The 19,874-nt window shown below is 38.4% G+C and overlaps 1 protein-coding gene across 1 annotated transcript in view; it reads left to right on the top strand.

The window, feature by feature from the left end:
* LOC128253376 (catenin delta-2) overlaps window positions 1-19,874 on the top strand; it is a 113,188-nt gene that overhangs the window by 38,237 nt on the left and 55,077 nt on the right. The window contains 1 exon segment of the mRNA XM_052981723.1: window positions 15,872-16,428. Coding sequence (XP_052837683.1) covers window positions 15,872-16,428 — 557 coding nt within the window.

The raw sequence follows: 19,874 nt of genomic DNA, 5'->3' as shown, positions 1-19,874 counted from the left end.
ATAAGTCGGAACGAGCCGGATCGGACGACTATTGCATATAGCTCCAATAGGAACAATCGAAAAAATAAATTAAAAGAAATTATAACTTTGCTCTTTCATAATTTTTTTTTAAGTTCTTTGACATATAGTAATGGTTAAATATTTCAGAATTACGGATAAGAATACGGAATTAAGAATAACTTTGCTGTTTCTTAATTTTGTTTTTTTAGTTCTTCGACATATAGAAATGGTTAAATATTTTAGAGTTACATTTTAAATTTCATCAAAATCGGACGACTATATCATATAAAATACCTATGTTTTTCAACATATACGCAAGTAAATCCTAATTTTAATGTTTTCAAAAGTATTTAATTCTTGCAATAGCTGCAAGGGTTGTGACGACCCACCGTCACAAATATATAAAATTCAACTTTTACATTAAAGCTTAAAAAGAACATTCCAAATACTGGCCTTTCATTATTCAAATGCGCACCCAAAGCCAACAGCACCCGGTCACACTTATTCGACGAAGTTATCGATTGCCGATACTCATCGCCCAATAAACCCGATTACCCAAAGCGGGATTATCATCATCGTCCGATTTGGTCACACTAAGCAGCGCCTATATAAGCGGAGACACAGCCCCAGACCAGGCTCTTGCGTTCCGACGACTCTCGAGGAAACAACAACTAGGAGGAATACCAGGAAAATCCAAGTAGTTCGTTCCTCTAAAACGACACAGAACACTACGAACCCGACGTACTCGAACGACGGCCCTTCCGAAACGCCGACACCAAGCAGTGCACCCAGCCACAGCGCATCGCCGACACCAAGCAGTGCATAATCGACCATCCCGAAGCGTCAACGCCAAGCAGTGCAACCAGCCACCGCACAACGTCGACAACAAGCAGTACACTCTGCCATCACATATCGGAAACGCCAAGCAGTTCCTCGAACCATTGCGCAGTGCCAGCAACAAGCAGTGCAACATACGGCCCTTCTGTTTTTTTAATTTTTTTTAAAAAATGTAACTCTTTTATTTTGTAATTTTTTTAGAAATTCTTTTTGATTATTTAATTATCTGACAGTTCAGAATCAAGCTTTTAATTTTATTAAAATCGGAGAGAGAGAGTCTGTCCGTCCGTTTTTTTTTTATGTAACTTTTCTGTTTTATAATTTTTTTTTTATTCTATTTGGCTTATAAATAATTTGACCCTTCCAGAATTCGCTTTTAGTTCTATTAAAATCGGAAAACGATATCGTATAGCTGTCATAGGAACTATCGAACTAGCTTCGATGCTTTTAAACATATACGCAAAAAAATCATAATTTGCCATAATCTGCCCCTCTTATAGAAGCTCGCTTCCCTGTTGGCAAAAAACTCGGAGAGCCAATTTTTGTAGGCCTTTTTTGTGGCCGACTGTCAAGATCGTTCGCCATGGACAGAAAAAGTGGTAAACACTTGGTTCGAGGTCCGGACTATACGGTGGACGCAAATGAACCACACATCCGAGCTGAATTGCATGACAGGTCTGAATTGATTGTTTGGCCATAGGGGAGGAGCTCATTGTGGATGATTCCCTGCCAATCCCACCAAACACATAGCAGAACCTTCCTGGCAGTCAATCCGGGCCACTTCAGCGCGCTTCCACCACGACCGTTTGAGGTTCCCGTCGTCGTAAGAGACGACAATGCCCTGGAAGGGAGCTTGAATCGGTCGCTACTTCAATGGAAAATCTGCAGCCTCAACACCAAATTTGTTAGGCTCTTTATATAAAAACTACTGCACAAGACTCGAACGGTCGCTGTGTAGTCAGCCTTCCATTTAAGTATGATCCCTCTCTACTGGGAGACTCCGCTGAAGTAGCTCGTCGTCGATCTTACGCAATGGAGCCCAATATGTGTCGCTTATGCAGGAATACCAAACGCTTGGTCACATGTCTTTGGTGACCAATCCCGACCTACACGAGTCGCACTACTATATACCCCACCACTGCGTATTGAAGCCATCAAGACCGACAACCAAACTTCGGGTCTAAATACCGTCTCATACAGAACTGCTACGGCGCCGTACCATGTAGTACACAGCTTACATTACTTGACCGACAAGTACATGGCACAGTTTCCGACAGGCGCAGCGGTCATCAAATCATCTTTCTATGTTGATGATTTATTATGCGGAGCGAACGACATACCTTCCTTGGAGCGCATAAAACAGGAAGTCTTCGAAGTCCTTCAAAGAGGGACTTCCCTTTAACCAAGTGGCATTCTAACCACCCTGACCTCACGAATTGCAACTTTACGAAAAGACTTAACATCTGCGAGGTCACCATCACCAGAGCTCTCGGCGTCATTTAAATCAACTTGAAGACGTATTTTATTTATTTTACGGCGAAACAATCAAACGCACCTAGTACGAAGAGAACCATCTTGTCTATCGCCTATGAAAACAAATCATAATGGCCAATCGCCAAAAATGTTGCCATCGATTTTGACATTGTCAATTCTGAAAAGCCGAAGAAATGTATTCGCAATCACCACTACCACATCGAATTATTTGCTAGCATCTCTCGAAAGATACAGTTCTTACACTGGTTTTAAAATTACAATTTATTTAGGGAAGGAAATCAAAATAGACCATGTAGAAGAACCATAAGACTTTTAACTTGCAAAAAGTGTACTAAAACCGGTTGACCATTCTTAAAGATATTACTTAACTAAAGAAAAAAAAGTGATTTTTGTAAATTAAAAAAAGAGCAAATACCAAAGTTGATGGGCCATAGCTGTAGTGGGATACTATGCTTAGAAAAAGATAATTTGCCATAGTCAAGTGCCATTAAGCCTTCATATCGAAAAAAGAGAAATTTTGTCGGGCTGTGTTATTAGTCAGGATCAATGTAACGTTCGGATTCTAGATATGCCCACGAGTCGCAAGTTCATTTCAAAATGTGGCCACGCACATTCTAACGCCCAAAAATTGCGAAAGTTTTAATGTCACTCTGAGAAATTGCAGAGGCTGTGTGTCTATATGCTGCATATGTTTATTCGGTCAATATCTTTCAACTTATACAAAAAAAAGAGCATTACGCAGCCCGACAAAATTTCGTTTCTGCAGACTAAAAGCGTACTAAAATTTGTTGACTATTCTAAAAGATATAAAAAAACAAATGGAAAAAAACGTGGTTTTTTCAAATTAAATATACCTCATATACCAGAGCTGATGGACTAACGCTAAAGTGAACAACTATATGCGGTTGGGCTTGCACAAAACTTCTGTTGGCCTGTTTTATTCTGGATGTTATTAGCATAAATGTAAATTTTCCGGCAGACAGCGCCACCTAAAACCCGATCATTTTAAGGGGGCATATTTATTTTAAAATTGGTTATTGTATCTAATAGTCGAGGCACTCGTTTAAAGCGTTTGTTTCTTATTTTGAATGTGCCTGATGCACCTTTGAATTTTTGCATATCCAAACCATAGCTCGCAAATGACAAAACAGAGAACAAAACAGAAGCAAAACATTTTTTTCGTTTCTGTTTCTGGTTTCGGTCCGACTGTTCGGCTTAACAAAATAGACAAATCGGTCTCTCAAAAACAACTTAGTGAGACGCCTACTTTGGGATAAGTGTCTGTGTGCGAGAAAGAAGAACTATAGGTTTGTTCAGGACATTTTAGAAAAGGAATCAAATACTTTTTACATACAATGAAATGTTTTATTATGAATTTAGCTTAACTATTAACCTGCACCTCTCACTTAAAATACAGTGCAGTGCGGAGCATGCTCTTTCAGATACCTGAGTGGCCGGGGTAGCAAGTACCACATGCGCCAGATCTGCCAAAAGAAAGACCAAATGGCGCTTGAGATTGGTCATATTTTTTCCACTTAGCTTCACACCAAAAAAATTACAAATTGATTTTCCATTATCAAATTTGAATAATAGATAAACTTTCTTGTTTTCTTCACCTCCCATTTTAATTATAATGATTTAACCTTATTGAAAACTAAAACGGAACAGAAATTTGCTGGCACACGCAGGTCGCAGAGACTAACGCATTCATAAACACTTTTTACTTATGTGACAGGTCGAAGCAGTCCCTGAAAGACTGAAACAAATAGAGCACAATAAAGTGTCCGAGCAGAAAAACTTTTGAGCAAAAACACTTAAAAAGTGTTTGCACCCAACTCAATTTTAAAATGTCCTTAGATAATCGGTATTTTTCGGACACATTGTAATGGTTGTCGGATATTTGCGAGCTCTGATCCAAACAAAATAGCTGCTTGACGGGTGTTCTGAGAACACCCCACTGAACCACAGTTATACTTATAAAACACACGACGTATTTAGTATTACAATGTAAAAATACAATAAAAAAATTCTATACTGAATTACATATAAATTAGTTTAACAATTTACTATTTTATGTCTTGTGATTTTAATCATTAAAAATATTAATCAAGGTATGTATAAAATGCTTAGAGTGCCCAAATTATGTAAGCGTTTGTTTCATATTGTATTTAGTTGATTAATTGAAACATGTTTTAGGTCGAAGTTAACCTAAAAACAGTTGCTTTTCGTGGACCAGTTCTAACAAGATTACGCAGGATTAAGTAAAGCGTTAATTACGTAGTTTGTTTTATTTTTATGTATCGAATTCTTCTGTACGTGTGTTGACAGTGCACTCCTCCTAAATGGCTGAACCGATTTGAATGAATTTTTTGTTCTGTGTGTTCAAATGGGATCTAGGATGGTTTATATTCACAAATAAGCCCGACAGATAGCGCTGCAGTCGGTATCTAGGTTATTTATCTATACTGCAAGTAAACTGCTGAATCGACTTGAATGAATTTCGTTAACTTCACTCTCCGCACACGTTCAAAAAAACTATATATAGAAAGAATATAAAATACGTAAAAACAATAAAGAAAGCATACTTTGCCAAGCCGAAGTTTATATACCCTTGCAGCTATTACAAAAATTAAGCATTTAAATTTTCACTTCAATTATTGGATTGTTCCTATGGCAGCTCTATTAATTCGTTTTCCGATTTAAATAAAATTAAAAGCGTATTTCTGAATTATTAAACCATTCCTATGTCCAAAAGAATAAAAAAATAAATTTTAAATTTGAGAAATTTCAATTTTATTTTGAATTTGGATATAGTCGTCCAAATTCGATAAAATTCAAACAATAAAGAAGAAGAAGAAAAAAAGCAAACTTAGACAAGCCGAAGTTTATATACCCTTGCAGTTATAACAATTATTTAATATTTTTTTTTGTCAGAAAATTTTACCTAATGCAGACTTACCAAATAAATGGTAGAATATCCAGACTTCCAGACTCCTTTGCCGACACTTTGCTTATTGTTTTCTTAAATAAACAATAAAAAAATAAAATAAATACTGTTTTTATATTCACAAAATAATTAAGTATAAAGTTATTTTTGTTTGGTATATATTTATTCGTTCAACATCTGTCGATACCAAATAAACTCTTCAACCTTTCAAACTTTCTACGGTAAATATATGTCAGATTTTTGTTGACTTAAAATAAATATTTTTAATAGTTTTTCATGGGAGCTATATGATATAGTCGTCCGATTTAAAACAAATTTAAACCGTAATTCTTAAAAAAGAAACAATCTCTAAATATCAAAAAACGTACTAAAAAAAATTAAAAACAGATAAGTTATAATTTTTTTGATTGTTGCTATGGGAGCTATATGCTATAGTCGTCCGATCCGGCTCGTTCCGACTTTATAGGGTCGGAGATGTCCCCTTCACTGCGTTGCAAACTTCTGACTGAAATTATAATACCCTCTGCAAGGGTATAAATACCCCAGAAATCATTACTATTTTAGATGGCGCCATCTGGAAGCGTTAAAACTACATGCTAAGAGTAAGCAGCACCTTACTTTTTTGCTAAAAACTTAAAATATAATGAGTCGATAAATATTTACCGAATAACCTTATGCAGCCTTATAATTAGCCTTTTGCGGACCAAATTAAAACAAGCATGTTAAATCCGAAATTTCTGGCTCTTGTTGTTTCCGAGATCTCGGCGGTTATACGAACGGACAGACAGATAGACGCACAGAGAGAAAGATATAGCTACATCGACTTGGCTATTTATTGTGATCAATACGTTATAGACTCTTAGTCTTCGAGTAACGGGTATAAAAAAATGGGACCTGAACTCAATTTATTTATTTTCCTTTGCCAGGATCGCTTCACCAACTGTTACCCAATGATTGGTGGCAACCTCCAAGTTACTGTGACTGCGTCTCCCCCACAAAATATTAGGTTGTCAAAAAAGTCTTGCGGAATTTTCGCTAGCTGGCGCTGAAAGCGCGTAGTTCTTGTTTTATTCGTCGCATCAGGTCTTACTATACCTTTTTGGAATGCTAATATCACGCGCTAATACGTGTTTGATTGATTGTCTTTTCTTTTAAGTCGTTTGTACAGTACTACTACGATAAAGGCAAAAATGCATCTCAAGCCGCCAATAAAATTTGTGCACTTTATGGACCCGATACAGTTTCCATTTCCACCGCTCAACGATGGTTTCAACGTTTTCGTTCTGGTGTAGAGGTGGTCGAAGAAGCGCCACGCTCCGGAAGGCCTGTCGTCGAAAATTGCGATAAAATCGCTGAATTGGTCGAAAGAGACCGGCATAGTAGCAGCTGTAGCATCGGTCAAGAGCTGGGCAAGAGTCATCAAACTGTTATAAACCATTTGAAGAAGCTTGGAGTCACTAAGAAGCTCGATGTATGGGTGCCACACGAATTGACGCAAAAAAAAATCTTTGACCGTATCGACGCATGCGAATCGCTTCTAAATCGCAACAAAATCGACCCGTTTTTGAAGCGTATGGTGGCTGGCGATGAAAAGTGTGTCACTTACGTTAACGTAAGGCGCACAAGTGATTACCACCTGTTTCTGTCCATGGCGAACGCGCTTGGTAGTTTGAAGTTGGCCACAACAGAGTCCTGTGAAAATTGGCTCTCCGAGTTTTTTGCCAATAGGGAAGCGAGCTTCTATGAGAGGAGCATTATGAAGTTGGCATCTTGTTGGGAACGCGTCATCGAATAAAACGGCGCATATTTGCCTTAAATCGCATTATTGTAACCAACTTTATGAACAATTGAAAATTCAATAAAAACACCGCAAGACTTTTTTGACAACCTAAATTCAAAATTTATTTTCGTTAAAGATACAATAATATAGAAAATATTACAGAAATATATACATAATGAATAGGAACTTTAAAAGGATAAACATCAAACTTACGCAGTATTTAAAGAAATAGTTCAAACCAAAAAAGAACAAGCTTATGAATCAGATCATAGAAGTTCTCGTGCAAATACCGAAATACTTCGTGAGTGAGAAGCGAGACGGGGAAGTACGCCCTTTAGCTTGGATTTGCATAAAGTGGGCAATTTCGATCCTGACCACACTCAAGCGGCGAACACCCAAAGTGGGTCCAAAATAAATAAAGTCACAGTTTGTCTTTATGGCCCACCAGAATAGACCGCGGGCTGAGGGGAGTGGGTGACTATGATAATGAGTGCCAATTGCGCGTTATGGCCAAAATAAATTGTTAAGACGGTTCGGCACGCACGATACACACACGCACACCCTGGGCTGAGTGATAAAAATCAAGCGAGCATAATCAACAACAGCTCACTGATTCTCTCTTAGTTATAGAGCTCAAGCGCGTCGAAATTTGATCGAACTTGGGCAGAGAAAACGCCACCAGTGATGGGTTTCGGTGCCACCATGTCAATATAGTGCGGAAGAAGCCATTCACAATTACCCAAAAGGAAATTACCGAAGTTTCCACGCGCTTCCGAAAGTGTTAGCTTTACTTGTTATCTGATTACAAAGTCCACGGTATAAGTACTCAATCCCAATTTTCCTCCTGATAACAATATTTAAAAAGGACGTAACTATAAACAAGGTATTGACACACCGCAAAACAAAGAACTTTGATTTCAAATCCCAAAGCAATCCAAGGCCCTCCCGACAATTGAAACATAAATTTGAATTTCTATTTCCTTGACGGTCTCCGTTTGTAAAACTCTTAAACTCGACATCATAGGTTCCGTGATTTTAATCGCATATCGTATCCTTAATTCTTAAATAATTTAACGTTATCAAACGCAACGAACGACAACTCTACTTTTCATTGAAAACCAGAGAGCTTTTTCGTCCCAACTCTAACGTCGTGGAGCTTATAATGCAAGACTCTACCAGAGCCTCCGACACATAGCGCGTCAACGACAACAGTGACAACTACAACAATGCGATATCGACTGAACTTTCTTTTTCTGCAGCCGGTAAACCAACAATACCACCAAGAGTAAGCTTTAGTGTCATTCGCAAAAATAAAACTACTACAGACTACTGTCTGGTATGGATCGCTATTTAAAATTATGAAACGGAAGCTAACCCCTCAAAAAACAAAGGAAAGAATAAGCCGAGGCATTGAATAACAATAGATTATCCCATTTGGCGGAATCTAAGACAAACAAATCGGAGCCTGCACAATAAACTTCAAGGAAATTCGGGAGAAGAGCTCGAACACCCAATTCAACCAAAAAGATGAGCAGTCGGGAAAGATAACTTTCATGTAATTTCCCTTACCAAAGGAAAAAAGAAATTATTATACCTACCTGATCAAAAGTAGAAAGGGCTCGCAAGTTAGCCTTAAAGGAAAAGTACCCGAATTGTTATGTCAGTTATCCCTATAAGTTATCACTATAAGAAAATTTCAGGTATCTGAGCCCGTTGCAAAAAAGGCAGAGCCTGTACATTTACCATACATCTTCGAAATGTATTCCAGACAAGCCCTGCAACTAATTCGTTTGCACTACCGTCACCTATTATTTTTACTCAAACAGAAACGGAGTCAATTGTGTTCCAGCAAAATAAAGTTGCCGAAGTCATTAAAGAGCAATTGACTATTGATGGCTTTTGTATCTTTTAATTTTACCCCTAAAAGATATCATTGTATTCTACCCATAAAAGATGATACATCCAAACAAAAAGCGACCTATCACACCAAGCTAAAATATCATCCAAACCAGCTCGTCAGGGACTTAATCCAAGTTTCCAGCTCAACAAAAGTTATAAGAGCCCCTCAATCTAGAATCAGTCAATTTGACTGTCATATAGCTTTTAATTTAAGATTTAAAACACCTATTGTTAGTCTCCCTAAGGGAAAAGTCCAAAAAGTAAAATGCAAATGTAAAGAAAAAAGTGTCCATCAAGGTTTGCGATGCCATCTCATTCGAAAACATGGCAACGTCAACTGCCGTAAAAATACGGATCGGCTTGTGGCGCTCGAATCGTCACTAGCCCTTTGCGATGGAAACCCGATTCCACCAAGCGCAAAAATGACGCGATCGCTGGGTTGTGGCTCGCAACCCGCGACTGAAGCGGCTGCATGGAAAACTTTCTTGGCAATGCTAAAGCCAGGAACTACAAAACTCTATTAAAGATTTGCTAAAAAACTAAAAGGCCATGGGGCTAATTTTTTCCTTGTTAAAATAAATCTGTTTTACTAAAAACCAGAAAAGAAGCAAACTTCGACAAGCCGATGTTTATCTACCCTTGCAGCTATTTCAAAAATTAAATATTCTTGGAATCACTAAAATTTCGATTCTCATGCGATTTTCATGCGTATACACAAACTTTTTTATAATATTTTAGAAGTTATGCGGTTTTAAGTCCTCGGCCGCCGCTCTTAATCGCCTCTGTTGGCCCTCTGCCTATGCTCGGCCGGAGTTCTGCCAGCAATCGCTGTAGTAGATAGACGAAAGAACTGTTAGCGGGGGTGCTGCTTAAACTTTGTAGGAATAATACTTAGTTTGAAGTTGGTTGGCTGAGTAACGGGTATTGTATTGTCTGAAAACTCGACTATAGCGTTCTCTCTTGTTTTTTTTATAATTTATTGTTTTTATACCCATACCGAGGGTATTATAATTTCAGACAGAAGTTTGCAACGCGGCGAAGGAGACATTTCCGACCCTATAAATTAAAAATATTCTAGATCGTCATCACTTTTAGATACGATCTAGTCATGATCGTATGCCAGTAAACTAGTCTCTCTATTTTTAAGCTATCTCGATAAAACGGCCCGTTAATTATGACTATACTACATATAAAGCACAATAGGAAATAAAACAAGACAAATAGCAAACTTCGGCAAGCCAAAATTCATATACCCTTGCAGCTATTGCAAGAATTAAATATTTTTTTCAAACTTCTGACTGAAATTATAATACCCTCTGCAAGGGTATAAAAAAAATAGCTTAGCTGTTTTCATGGTAATGTTATTGTAACGGTTTACCATTTCGGAATTTTCTTTTAATTTTTTTTGGACAACGATCTAATGAAGCGCCAATCGATGGAGCTCTAAAAATTACACGCATAAAAAACGATATGTAGCCGTTTTATAGAATATTTAATTTTTTTAATGGCTGCAACAGTATATAATCTTCAGCATGCCGAAGTTTGCTCACTTTCTTGTTATACTCTTGAAAAGGGTATTATAATTTCAGTCCGAAGCTTGTAACGCAGCAGAAGACATATTGCGGACCTTATAAAGTTTATCAGGCCTGTTCCTGGTTTCCCTCGGAAGTGATAAGGGGACATTTCCGACCATGTAAAGTATATCAACCGTGTTACGGTTTTCAATCGGAAGTGAATTTGATAACATTTTCGAATTTCTTAAGATAGGAAAATTTCCATTCTTTTGGCCACTTTTGTTCCCAAAAAAAACAGTTGACTGGCAACTGTCCCCTATTGACAACGGCGTTTGATTTGGCAGAGTTTTACTGCTGATTAAATTTTAGCCCGCTGGTGTCTCAGTTTATGACATTAATGGTATACTAGTTTAAACGCTGAAAATTGAAGGAAGTGGCATTAGCGGCCACAAATACACATTTTCAAATGTTTGTATGCCGCTTTTTAACCAGTTTTAGAAACTTCTGGTGTCAGTTTAATTTTAATTTAATTTTATTTGTTTTAGTATCCCGACGATATAAGACTAAGTCTTTTCAGATTCATCGGTCACTTTATGATTGTTACATTTAAACTTAAATACTTTGGGATTCGTACAATAAAACTTAAATACTAGAAGTAAAATTACATTACATTACGTTACAATAACAATTTAATATTTTAACGAGTTATGGTGACATGAGTAACATAAAGAAATGAATTGAATTTAAAACAATATGAGATTGACATTAAAAATGATAAATTAAGATTAAAATAAGAATAAGAATTAGCTTGTGCCCTTTAAATAGTTTATAAGTACGTTTTTAATGTGCGTTTCATTTCGTATAGTTTTAATATTGTTTGGGAGGTTATTCCAATAGCGAAAAAGTGTTTTTCCGTCAACGCCAATTTTAATCTTTTGCAGACAATGTTGTTTGTTCTGGCAGACGAAGCCAGTTGCACATGTTCAATTAAGTACTGCGGCTCTTTTTTAGTCAGGAGTTTACGCAGAAATAAGAGGGTTTTTAACTTAATCCATGACTCAAGGCTTAGTTGAAAAATTTTGTTTGAGTAACATGTTATGTGCTCCCTGCGGTTTAAATTAAAAACATATCGCGCAATTGAGTTGAAGGCAACTTTTAGTTTTCTCATGCTTATGGCATCACAGGAATAATGCTGCCTGAGCATGCTTTATGCTTTTCCTGTGGCTTTGTTCACATGGTCATCCCACGTTAAGGTGGAATTAAATTCTATTCCCAGATTTGTGGCTCGTTTAACAAATTCTATTTCAACATTTTTTACCTCAATCTTTGGAAGACAGCTAAAGTCAATTGATTTTTTATGAATTAGAACGCACTTTCATTTGGATGGATTGAGTCCTAACCCGTTCGCATCAGCCCAATCATTTATTTGTTTAATTTCATTGTTGCTAATTCTAATACACTCACTAATTCGACTTAGGGGACGGCTAACATATAACTGGACATCATCTGCATATAGGTGCACATCACAAACAGAAATACATTTAGGGAGATCATTTACATATAGCGAGAAAAGCAGTGGACCTAAAACTGAGCCTTGTGGGACTCCTTGTGTGAGAGGCAGAAATGAAGATTTTTGCGACCCGGAGACGACGGCCTGCACCCTGTTTGTGAGATATGTTCGGATGAGGTTTATTGCACTTGAAGAGAAATTGTACAGTGTGCGAATCTTTGTGCAGAGTATTTCGTGGTTTATCGAGTCAAATGCTTTGCTAAAGTCAAGAAGTGTTAGGAGGGTTACTTTGCTGTCATCGATTTTTTGGCGAATGTCTTCGGATATCTTTAAAATGTCAGTTGTACAACTTCTGTGCTTTTTAAAACCTGATTGCTTACAACTAAGAAGATTATTGTTCTCCAGGTGATTTTGCATCTGCAGGGCAACTAATTGCTCAAAAGCCTTAGCAAGGAAAGGCAAGATTGAAATTGGTCTAAATTAATATTTTGATTTCGGGACGGGCAAAATTTTAGCAATTTTCCAGCAATCAGGAAACATTGACGTGGTAAAAACTTTATTAAAAATATGGGTAATATAACAAATTAGTTTTGGGAGCAACATTTTTATAAATTTGGGACTAACATTATCTAGACCTTCTGCATTTGATTTTACTTTAAGTATACATTCAAGGACTTCACATGGACTTACACACATAAAGCTAAAAATAATATCACAGGATGTTGTTGAGTTCAGGTACAAATTATGTGTAGGAATGACGGAAGGAACCTCTGAAAATTTCCTATTAAGGGCGTCTACATCAAGGTCCGATTTAGCCATAGCATTTTGTTTTCCTATGCCTAGGCTTCTCAAGTCCTTCCAAACTTGACCAGGAGTCTCTGCATTGGCAAATTTATCATTATAAAATCTACGTTTGGAGGAAGAGATCGAGTTTGTGACTAAGTTTCTCAGTTGTTTAAAAATGATGTGCAGGCTTTCAGTTTTATACCTTTTCCAGCGTTTGTAGGCATTATCCCGCAGGCGAATTTGTTTTTTAATTTCCAAATTAAACCATGGCTGTACGGCAGGTTTTTGTGTTGTTGTTCTTAACGGAACACAGTGTTCAAATAACCGTCGAATTAAATAATAGATGTTGATCCTGTGGCGAAGTCATAAATGTTTGTCCAGTCATAATTGTCAAATTCAGTTAGTAGGTTGTTGAGATTGATTGATTTATAGTTCCTATAGTTAAAAAATCGTGTTGAATTGTCAGAAATAAAATCATATGCCATAAATATCAAGTCATGTTTAAAGAACGCTGGCACACACAGCTGGTCATAGAGATAGATTTTTGACAGTTCACTAATAAAGAAAACTTCTAACAAAGAGCTACAGGTACTTGTGAAATGCGTAGGTAGTTGGCAGCTTACCAAGCTTAGGCCAAGAGAGTTAAAGTCATTTTGTACACTTTGTTCTCTGATCAAATTGATGTTAAGATCTCCAGCCAGGATTACGTTTTCGTACGCCACAGATATGTCTGATACGGACTCTAAGAGATCAGTTTATTCGGTCATTCGATGGGGTCTATAAATACAACAGATTAACATTTTTGATTTCGGGTTTGATTTAATAAGCTTCGAAGTGTATTTGTTGCTTACTACTACACACACTATATCAACATTTGATCCTACAAAAAGTTCCCTAAACTCATCCATTTTTCTGACCAAGCTTTGAGCATTTATGTGGACAATCTTCAGACCAACTTTTATTTTACACAGAATTCTCAGCAGACTGGATTATTTGTACTGACCTGCATTAATAGTGGGGTATAAGGTAAATTGGGAACCGCACATATGAATTGAGAAGGCATAAGCTAGATTTGAACGAAAAAAGATTACCACTAGAAAACCTAAATTACTCTTAAAAACTATAAAAATAAAGATATCAGCTGCAAAAGAGATGTTATTTACGAAAGCTATTTTGGGCAGCACGAGGGGTAACTTCGGCAAACAGTGCGCTGGTCCAGAGAGGACGAGAGCAGAGAGCTCATCGCTGAGAGCTCATCAAGTTGCTGGATAATGTAAATGTCCCCTCTCCCACTGCACTTCACGTGCACAATCCCACGGCGCGTAAAAACAGCAGCAAGAGATTTCTGCTTCTTCAAACGCATGGCTTCTTTAAATATAAGGAAATTATCTCTCGTGAGCTGCTCATTAACATATAGAGCGGCCGTCGAGTCAAAGCCCAACAGGTGTATGCTCAGTTGCTGTTTTGTTGTGCGTCGGAAATCAGCCAGTGCGCGAAGAAGAGAAACTTTTTCCCTCGTAGTTTCCAATTTTATCAGAATTGGCGGGTCGACCAGTGAATTTTGCGATTTTGGGACCCTAAAAATGTCGCGGACTCTCGGAGCCCGAACAAGGCTTGTCGCGAAGCAGAGCTTGTTAAACAGCGGCCTTAGTTTCTCTCCGTCAACATAAGGAACGCCATGCATACGTACTGCGCACGCCTCGCTTTCGGCACGCTGTGCGTCAAGCTTACCTTGCACCGTGCCAGCTGCAACATGCGATCGGCCATCTGCTTCATCTCCGTGGTGACGCCCAAGAGCCGTTCCTGCAGCACCTCAAGCATCCCCTCCTCGACCTCACGGATGGTGGACTTGATCAGCTGGGCTTGTTCATCAAAACGGCTATTCATTGCCGCGATAAACATGGGTGAGGCAGTGTCATAGGCAGCGTCAGAGGGGCGCCCGCGCTTACAGCCAGAGGTTTCTTTCAGGCGTTTTCCCTCTGGCAAAACCATATTTTGTTTTGTTTTTATTCTTCGTTGAGTTGGTGTTGTGTTGGTGACGAGAGTTTTTCAATTGAGTGTTTTATGTATCGAGTGTTTTGTCTCTGTGATCTTGTATTATGTTATGCACTGTTTCTTAAATGATTTGTTGTTGCACTTCAAATTGTGGATTTATTAGGAAGCGATTTTTGTAGCTTAGAACCGATTTATTCCCGGCAAAATGAACTTTTATGTCCTGTACTCTTATTTATGCTGCTGTAGTAAGCAGTTTTTAGTTTTTTTAAAGCCGTGTTTAAGGTATTTTCGGTGTTAAAGCGGAGCTTCACAAAAAAGCGTCTATTCGATTCGTACTTTGTGAACTTTTCACAAATAGTGTTGAGACCAGAGTTGCCGAAAGCGATAAAAAAGGTGCCAACGAAACACGTTTCGCACAAATAGAACATTAAGTAAGAAAAAAAAAACACCTAAATTTAATTTTGAATTAATAAAAAGCATGCTAAAAATAAATCCCAAGAAAATACTTGTTTTTTTTCGTACCATGACAACCCATGCAGCTTACCATTAAATCCGAATTCTAGAACCGATTCTAAGGTGCAACCGCAAAATAAAATTTTAAAAGGCAAGCATTTTATTATAATCAATTTTATTATGCGGTTTGTTCATAAAACTTCAAAGAATAAGGTAATAATACAATTTACACGTTAGCCTATCGCAAAGTATTTAAAAAATAATTATTTTCTGAGTTGGCGGATCCGAAAAGCTCCAAAAAAAAATATAATTTCTTGTTTTCTTGTTTATTAATATTCTACATTGCCTTTTTAATTTTGTTAGAATCGGACGACGATATCATAAAAGATATATTATATAGCTGCCCTAGGAACGATCAAAAAAATTTTGCAGCAAATAATAGCGTCACTGCTGTTAAACATAAAGCAATACAAATTTTTCGTAAAGTTGCAAGGGTATAAACCAAACTTCGGCTTGCCGAAGATTGCTTCCTTGTTTTAATTTACTTTAATTAATGTACACCAAATGTAATTTTAATTCCCGTTTTTAAATAAAAAAAATGTTTCTGATATAGAAGCTTAAACTTTTACTAACTTTAGATTTCTCTGTTCTTTTAGAAATGCGTGTGGTGCCCTGCGAAATTTATCTTACGGCAGACAAAATGATGAAAACAAACGTGGAATAAAGAACGCTGGTGGAATAGACGCCTTGGTTCATCTTCTTTGCCGGACTCAAGAAACAGAAGTGAAAGAATTGGTGACTGGAGTTTTATGGAATATGTCGTCCTGTGAAGACTTGAAACGGTCAATTATTGATGAAGCACTTGCTGCTGTAGTCTGCAGCGTTATCAAGCCGCATTCCGGTTGGGATGCTGTTTGTTGTGGAGATACGTGTTTTTCTACGGTATTTCGAAATGCTTCTGGTGTTTTACGAAATGTCAGTTCTGCTGGAGAACATGCAAGAGGATGTCTTCGAAATTGTGAACAATTAGTAGAATGCCTTCTTTATGTTGTAAGAACAGCTATTGAGAAAAATAATATTGGAAATAAAACAGTTGAAAATTGCGTATGTATACTTCGGAATCTTTCGTACCGATGTCAAGAAGTTGAGGATCCCAATTACGACAAGCATCCCTTTATAGCACCAGAAAGAGTAATCCCATCTTCCTCCAAAGGTAAATACAAACTATAATTTATTTATTTTTTTTTAATTTATTGCCTGGTTGTCATTTAATTTTTGTAAAATTACATTTTTAAATCGTAAGATTAATTCGGGTATTCCCGAAACGACTGAATTTCAGAATTGCTGCAAATTCGGCAGAATATACTGAAATTTGTCAGCTGTTTCATACAAATTCAACTTGCTGAAATTTGAGCAGTTCAGCAACGCAGAGGCTGCTGAAAATTTTCAGTATATTTTTGCTGAATTTTATGAACACCCAAATTTTAACACCCTTTATGAATTTTAACACCAGGGACTGTAGACTGTATTGAGGTTGAAACAAATTTATGTCTTCAAAGTAGTTTACATGAAAGTCAAGTTCATAAAATTAATTTGTTTTTATTCAGCATCATAAACTTTACCATTATTTTTAACAATCGTTTATTTAAATACGATAGTTACTAATTTTACCTACTACTTTAACACAAACGTAAACATTTTACCTTAAAATTAATTTTACAAATCCAATTGTTAAACTAGAAATTAGTGCTATTCTGTAACTTATATTTTGACAAATCAGTTAGGACGTTTCTGACCGTAATGGAATTATTACCCTACATTTTTAGCCTCATTTATTGACGGATTCATTGAAGCCCAGAGACACGTCCCCCTAATTTTAACGTTTAAAGGTGTGCAATTCTTACCCTTAAATGCAAAAAAATATTTCTTATAAATTAAAACATTTTCAGCTTCGATCAAGCAGTGCCTTAATTGTAAATATGCTTTTAAATTTTGATTTGGTGTTGCACCAAGCAATTGAGCAATTCTTATCATTAACGGCAATAATTTCTTAAAAAGCATTTTATTATTATTTTTTAGCTACTACGAACAGTTTATTATACCCTTACAGAGAGTATTATAATTTCAGTCAGAAGTTTGCAACGCAGTTAAGGATACCTTTCCGACTTTATTAAATATATAAATTCTTGATCAGCATTACTAGGACAGTCGATCTAGCCATGTCCGTCTGTCCCTCTGTCCGTCCGTTTCTACGCAAACTATTCTCTCAGTTTTAAAGCTATCTGCATGAAACTTTCCCATAGGTTGTCATTCTATGGTGTAAGGATGCTCTCTGGCCGGGGTACAGATCTCAGTCAGATCCAGAAGTCCTCTACAAGAAATTTGTAAATCACCGAAACACCGGACTAGAGAGTTTCATTCAACGAGTAAATGAGTAGTTTGGGGAGTCACGCCGAAGGTTCTTATGGATGTCGTGAGAGAGAGCTATGACGGAGTTCATCTCATCAGGTCCTATTCCGGAGTTAAAAATCCAACGGGCTGGACCTTCGGGCGAGGCTGAGCCGGGAGAACAACTTTGCGGGCGTCTAAGCCTCGTGTAAGAGGCGTAAAATCCACCGGGCTGGACTTTCGGGCGAGGCCAAGCCGGGGAAAACTATTTCGCAAGAGTGGGAATGGTGGGTGATGTCACTGATCACTTCTGTGATTGTCGGAGGCCAAAAATCCACCGGGGTGGACCTTCGGGCGAGGCCAAGCCGGGTAGAATTTGTCGGGCGGAGGCAGATTGAAGGGAAAAGGATGGTGACACGATCGACCGGTCGGGATTGATGCTCACGCGCAGGTCGCATGCACTACGAGGAGGAAAGCTAGGGTAGTAGAACAGTCGGGACGGGTGTCCACGTGCGGGTCGCAAGTACTACGAGGAGGGAAGCTAGGGTATTAGACCAGACGGAATGGGTGTCCACATACAGGTCACATGCACTACGAGGAGGAAAGCTAGGGTATTATACCAGTCCCGTCCCGATAGTCTACGTATGGGTCGAGTGCACTACGAGGAGGGAAACTACCGATCAACTACGAATAAAATCACGAACGAAAGATTCCACTTTCACACATTTCATTATTTTCATAGATTTTTTTCATTTAATATCCTCCTACGAGTCCGCTACACCGTCTTCTTTCGACGGAAAGGAATTATATACTTTAACCTTGGAGCTCTGATCAATCCACTTGCTTATGTCGCGTACAGTCGCGCGATCGCGACGTGGTTTCTCGAATTATAAGAAAAATTACCGCGGGAGACGCGTCTGTCTCGTCTAACCATTCCGACACAAGAGACCGAAAATTGCCTCGTTGTGTGACCACCTTCCCCAAGCTCCCTTTTTCTCACCTTCGGTATTTCTGGTATATTCCTTAATTTCTAGTATTTTCTATGACCATGCTAAATATCGGCTAGCGTTGCCACTCGGGCTTGGAACTTAGCTATGATTTAATGTTCTGTCTCAACTTAATACTTAGTATTCAGAATATGTCACTTACAACTACAATCTTACATACTACTAATAATTGTAACGTACACCTTCTTCTTCCAGTGGCGCGATATAGAGGCGCATGTTGCTTTTGATAGTGATGATGAACCGGTTAACTAAGCTTATTGGTATCGCCCTATCCTTCGAGCTCCCTACTTGACGGTGTAGCTAACAAAGGACTCGGTAGTCTTAATCTATTGCAATGGTTATACGAGGCTTATACAATGGTTATACAATGGTTTTTAAAACTATTTTGCGGCTGCATGCTGCTTACTGTGTCGGGTTACTCAGCCCGGCGATGCTGTCGTCGATCCTATCTGGAGTGGCTTCTGCGTAGTATAGTTTGAGCAAGTTTGGCTGCTGTCGCAGTTAGACCTGACCCCCGAGCGTTGGTCTCCATTCTTTCCTTCGTAGGTTGAAATGTCTCGCCTGGTCTAGAAACGCTCGCGGAAGATTCGCTCTTACGTTGTCGAAGATTCCTTGGAGGTGAGACGCTTTGTTATCAGGACCTGTAGTTCGTCATACAGCATCGCAGGCAAGCGTGGTTCCCGTCCCTGAGTGAGGAATGCGGGGCTATACCCCGTCGAATCCGATATACTGCTATTGATCGCGAGGGATATTTCTGGCAACATATTAGCCCACGATCTCTGGTCGCCTTCCAACAGCTGGGATATCAGCGTCTTCATAGTGCGGATGGTCCTTTCTGTGGGATTCTCCTGTGGACAAAATGGAGCCGTGTACTGGATTTCTAAGCCGAGCTTGGTGAAATAGTTCTTTAGGATCCGGCTCGTGAATTGCGTTCCATTTTCGCATACGAACTTCCGGGGGATGCGCACTCTCCCGATTATGCGTTCCCGAAATGCTTTCTGCACTTGAGCTGCGGGGGCTTTCCAGAGTGGGATCAATTCCACCAAGAGTGGAATCAATTCTAGAATTCCCGTGTTTCGACCGGGGTAGTGGGCCTACAAAGTCCGCACAGAGAATGTCGAAAGGTTCACTGACGACACGGGTTAGCATTTTACCTGCCGCTTTGGTCTGTTCCATCTTAAACTTTTGACAAGACTCACAATGGCGAACATGGTATTTAGCGTTGCGATACATACCTTTGCGTCAGACGAGTGATCGTCTTTCG

This window comes from Drosophila gunungcola, assembly GCF_025200985.1.
Source record: "Drosophila gunungcola strain Sukarami chromosome 2L unlocalized genomic scaffold, Dgunungcola_SK_2 000008F, whole genome shotgun sequence".
Taxonomy (NCBI): Eukaryota; Metazoa; Arthropoda; class Insecta; order Diptera; family Drosophilidae; genus Drosophila; species Drosophila gunungcola.
The sequence above is the reverse complement of the archived record's forward strand: the minus strand, read 5'-3'. Positions and strand labels throughout refer to the sequence as shown.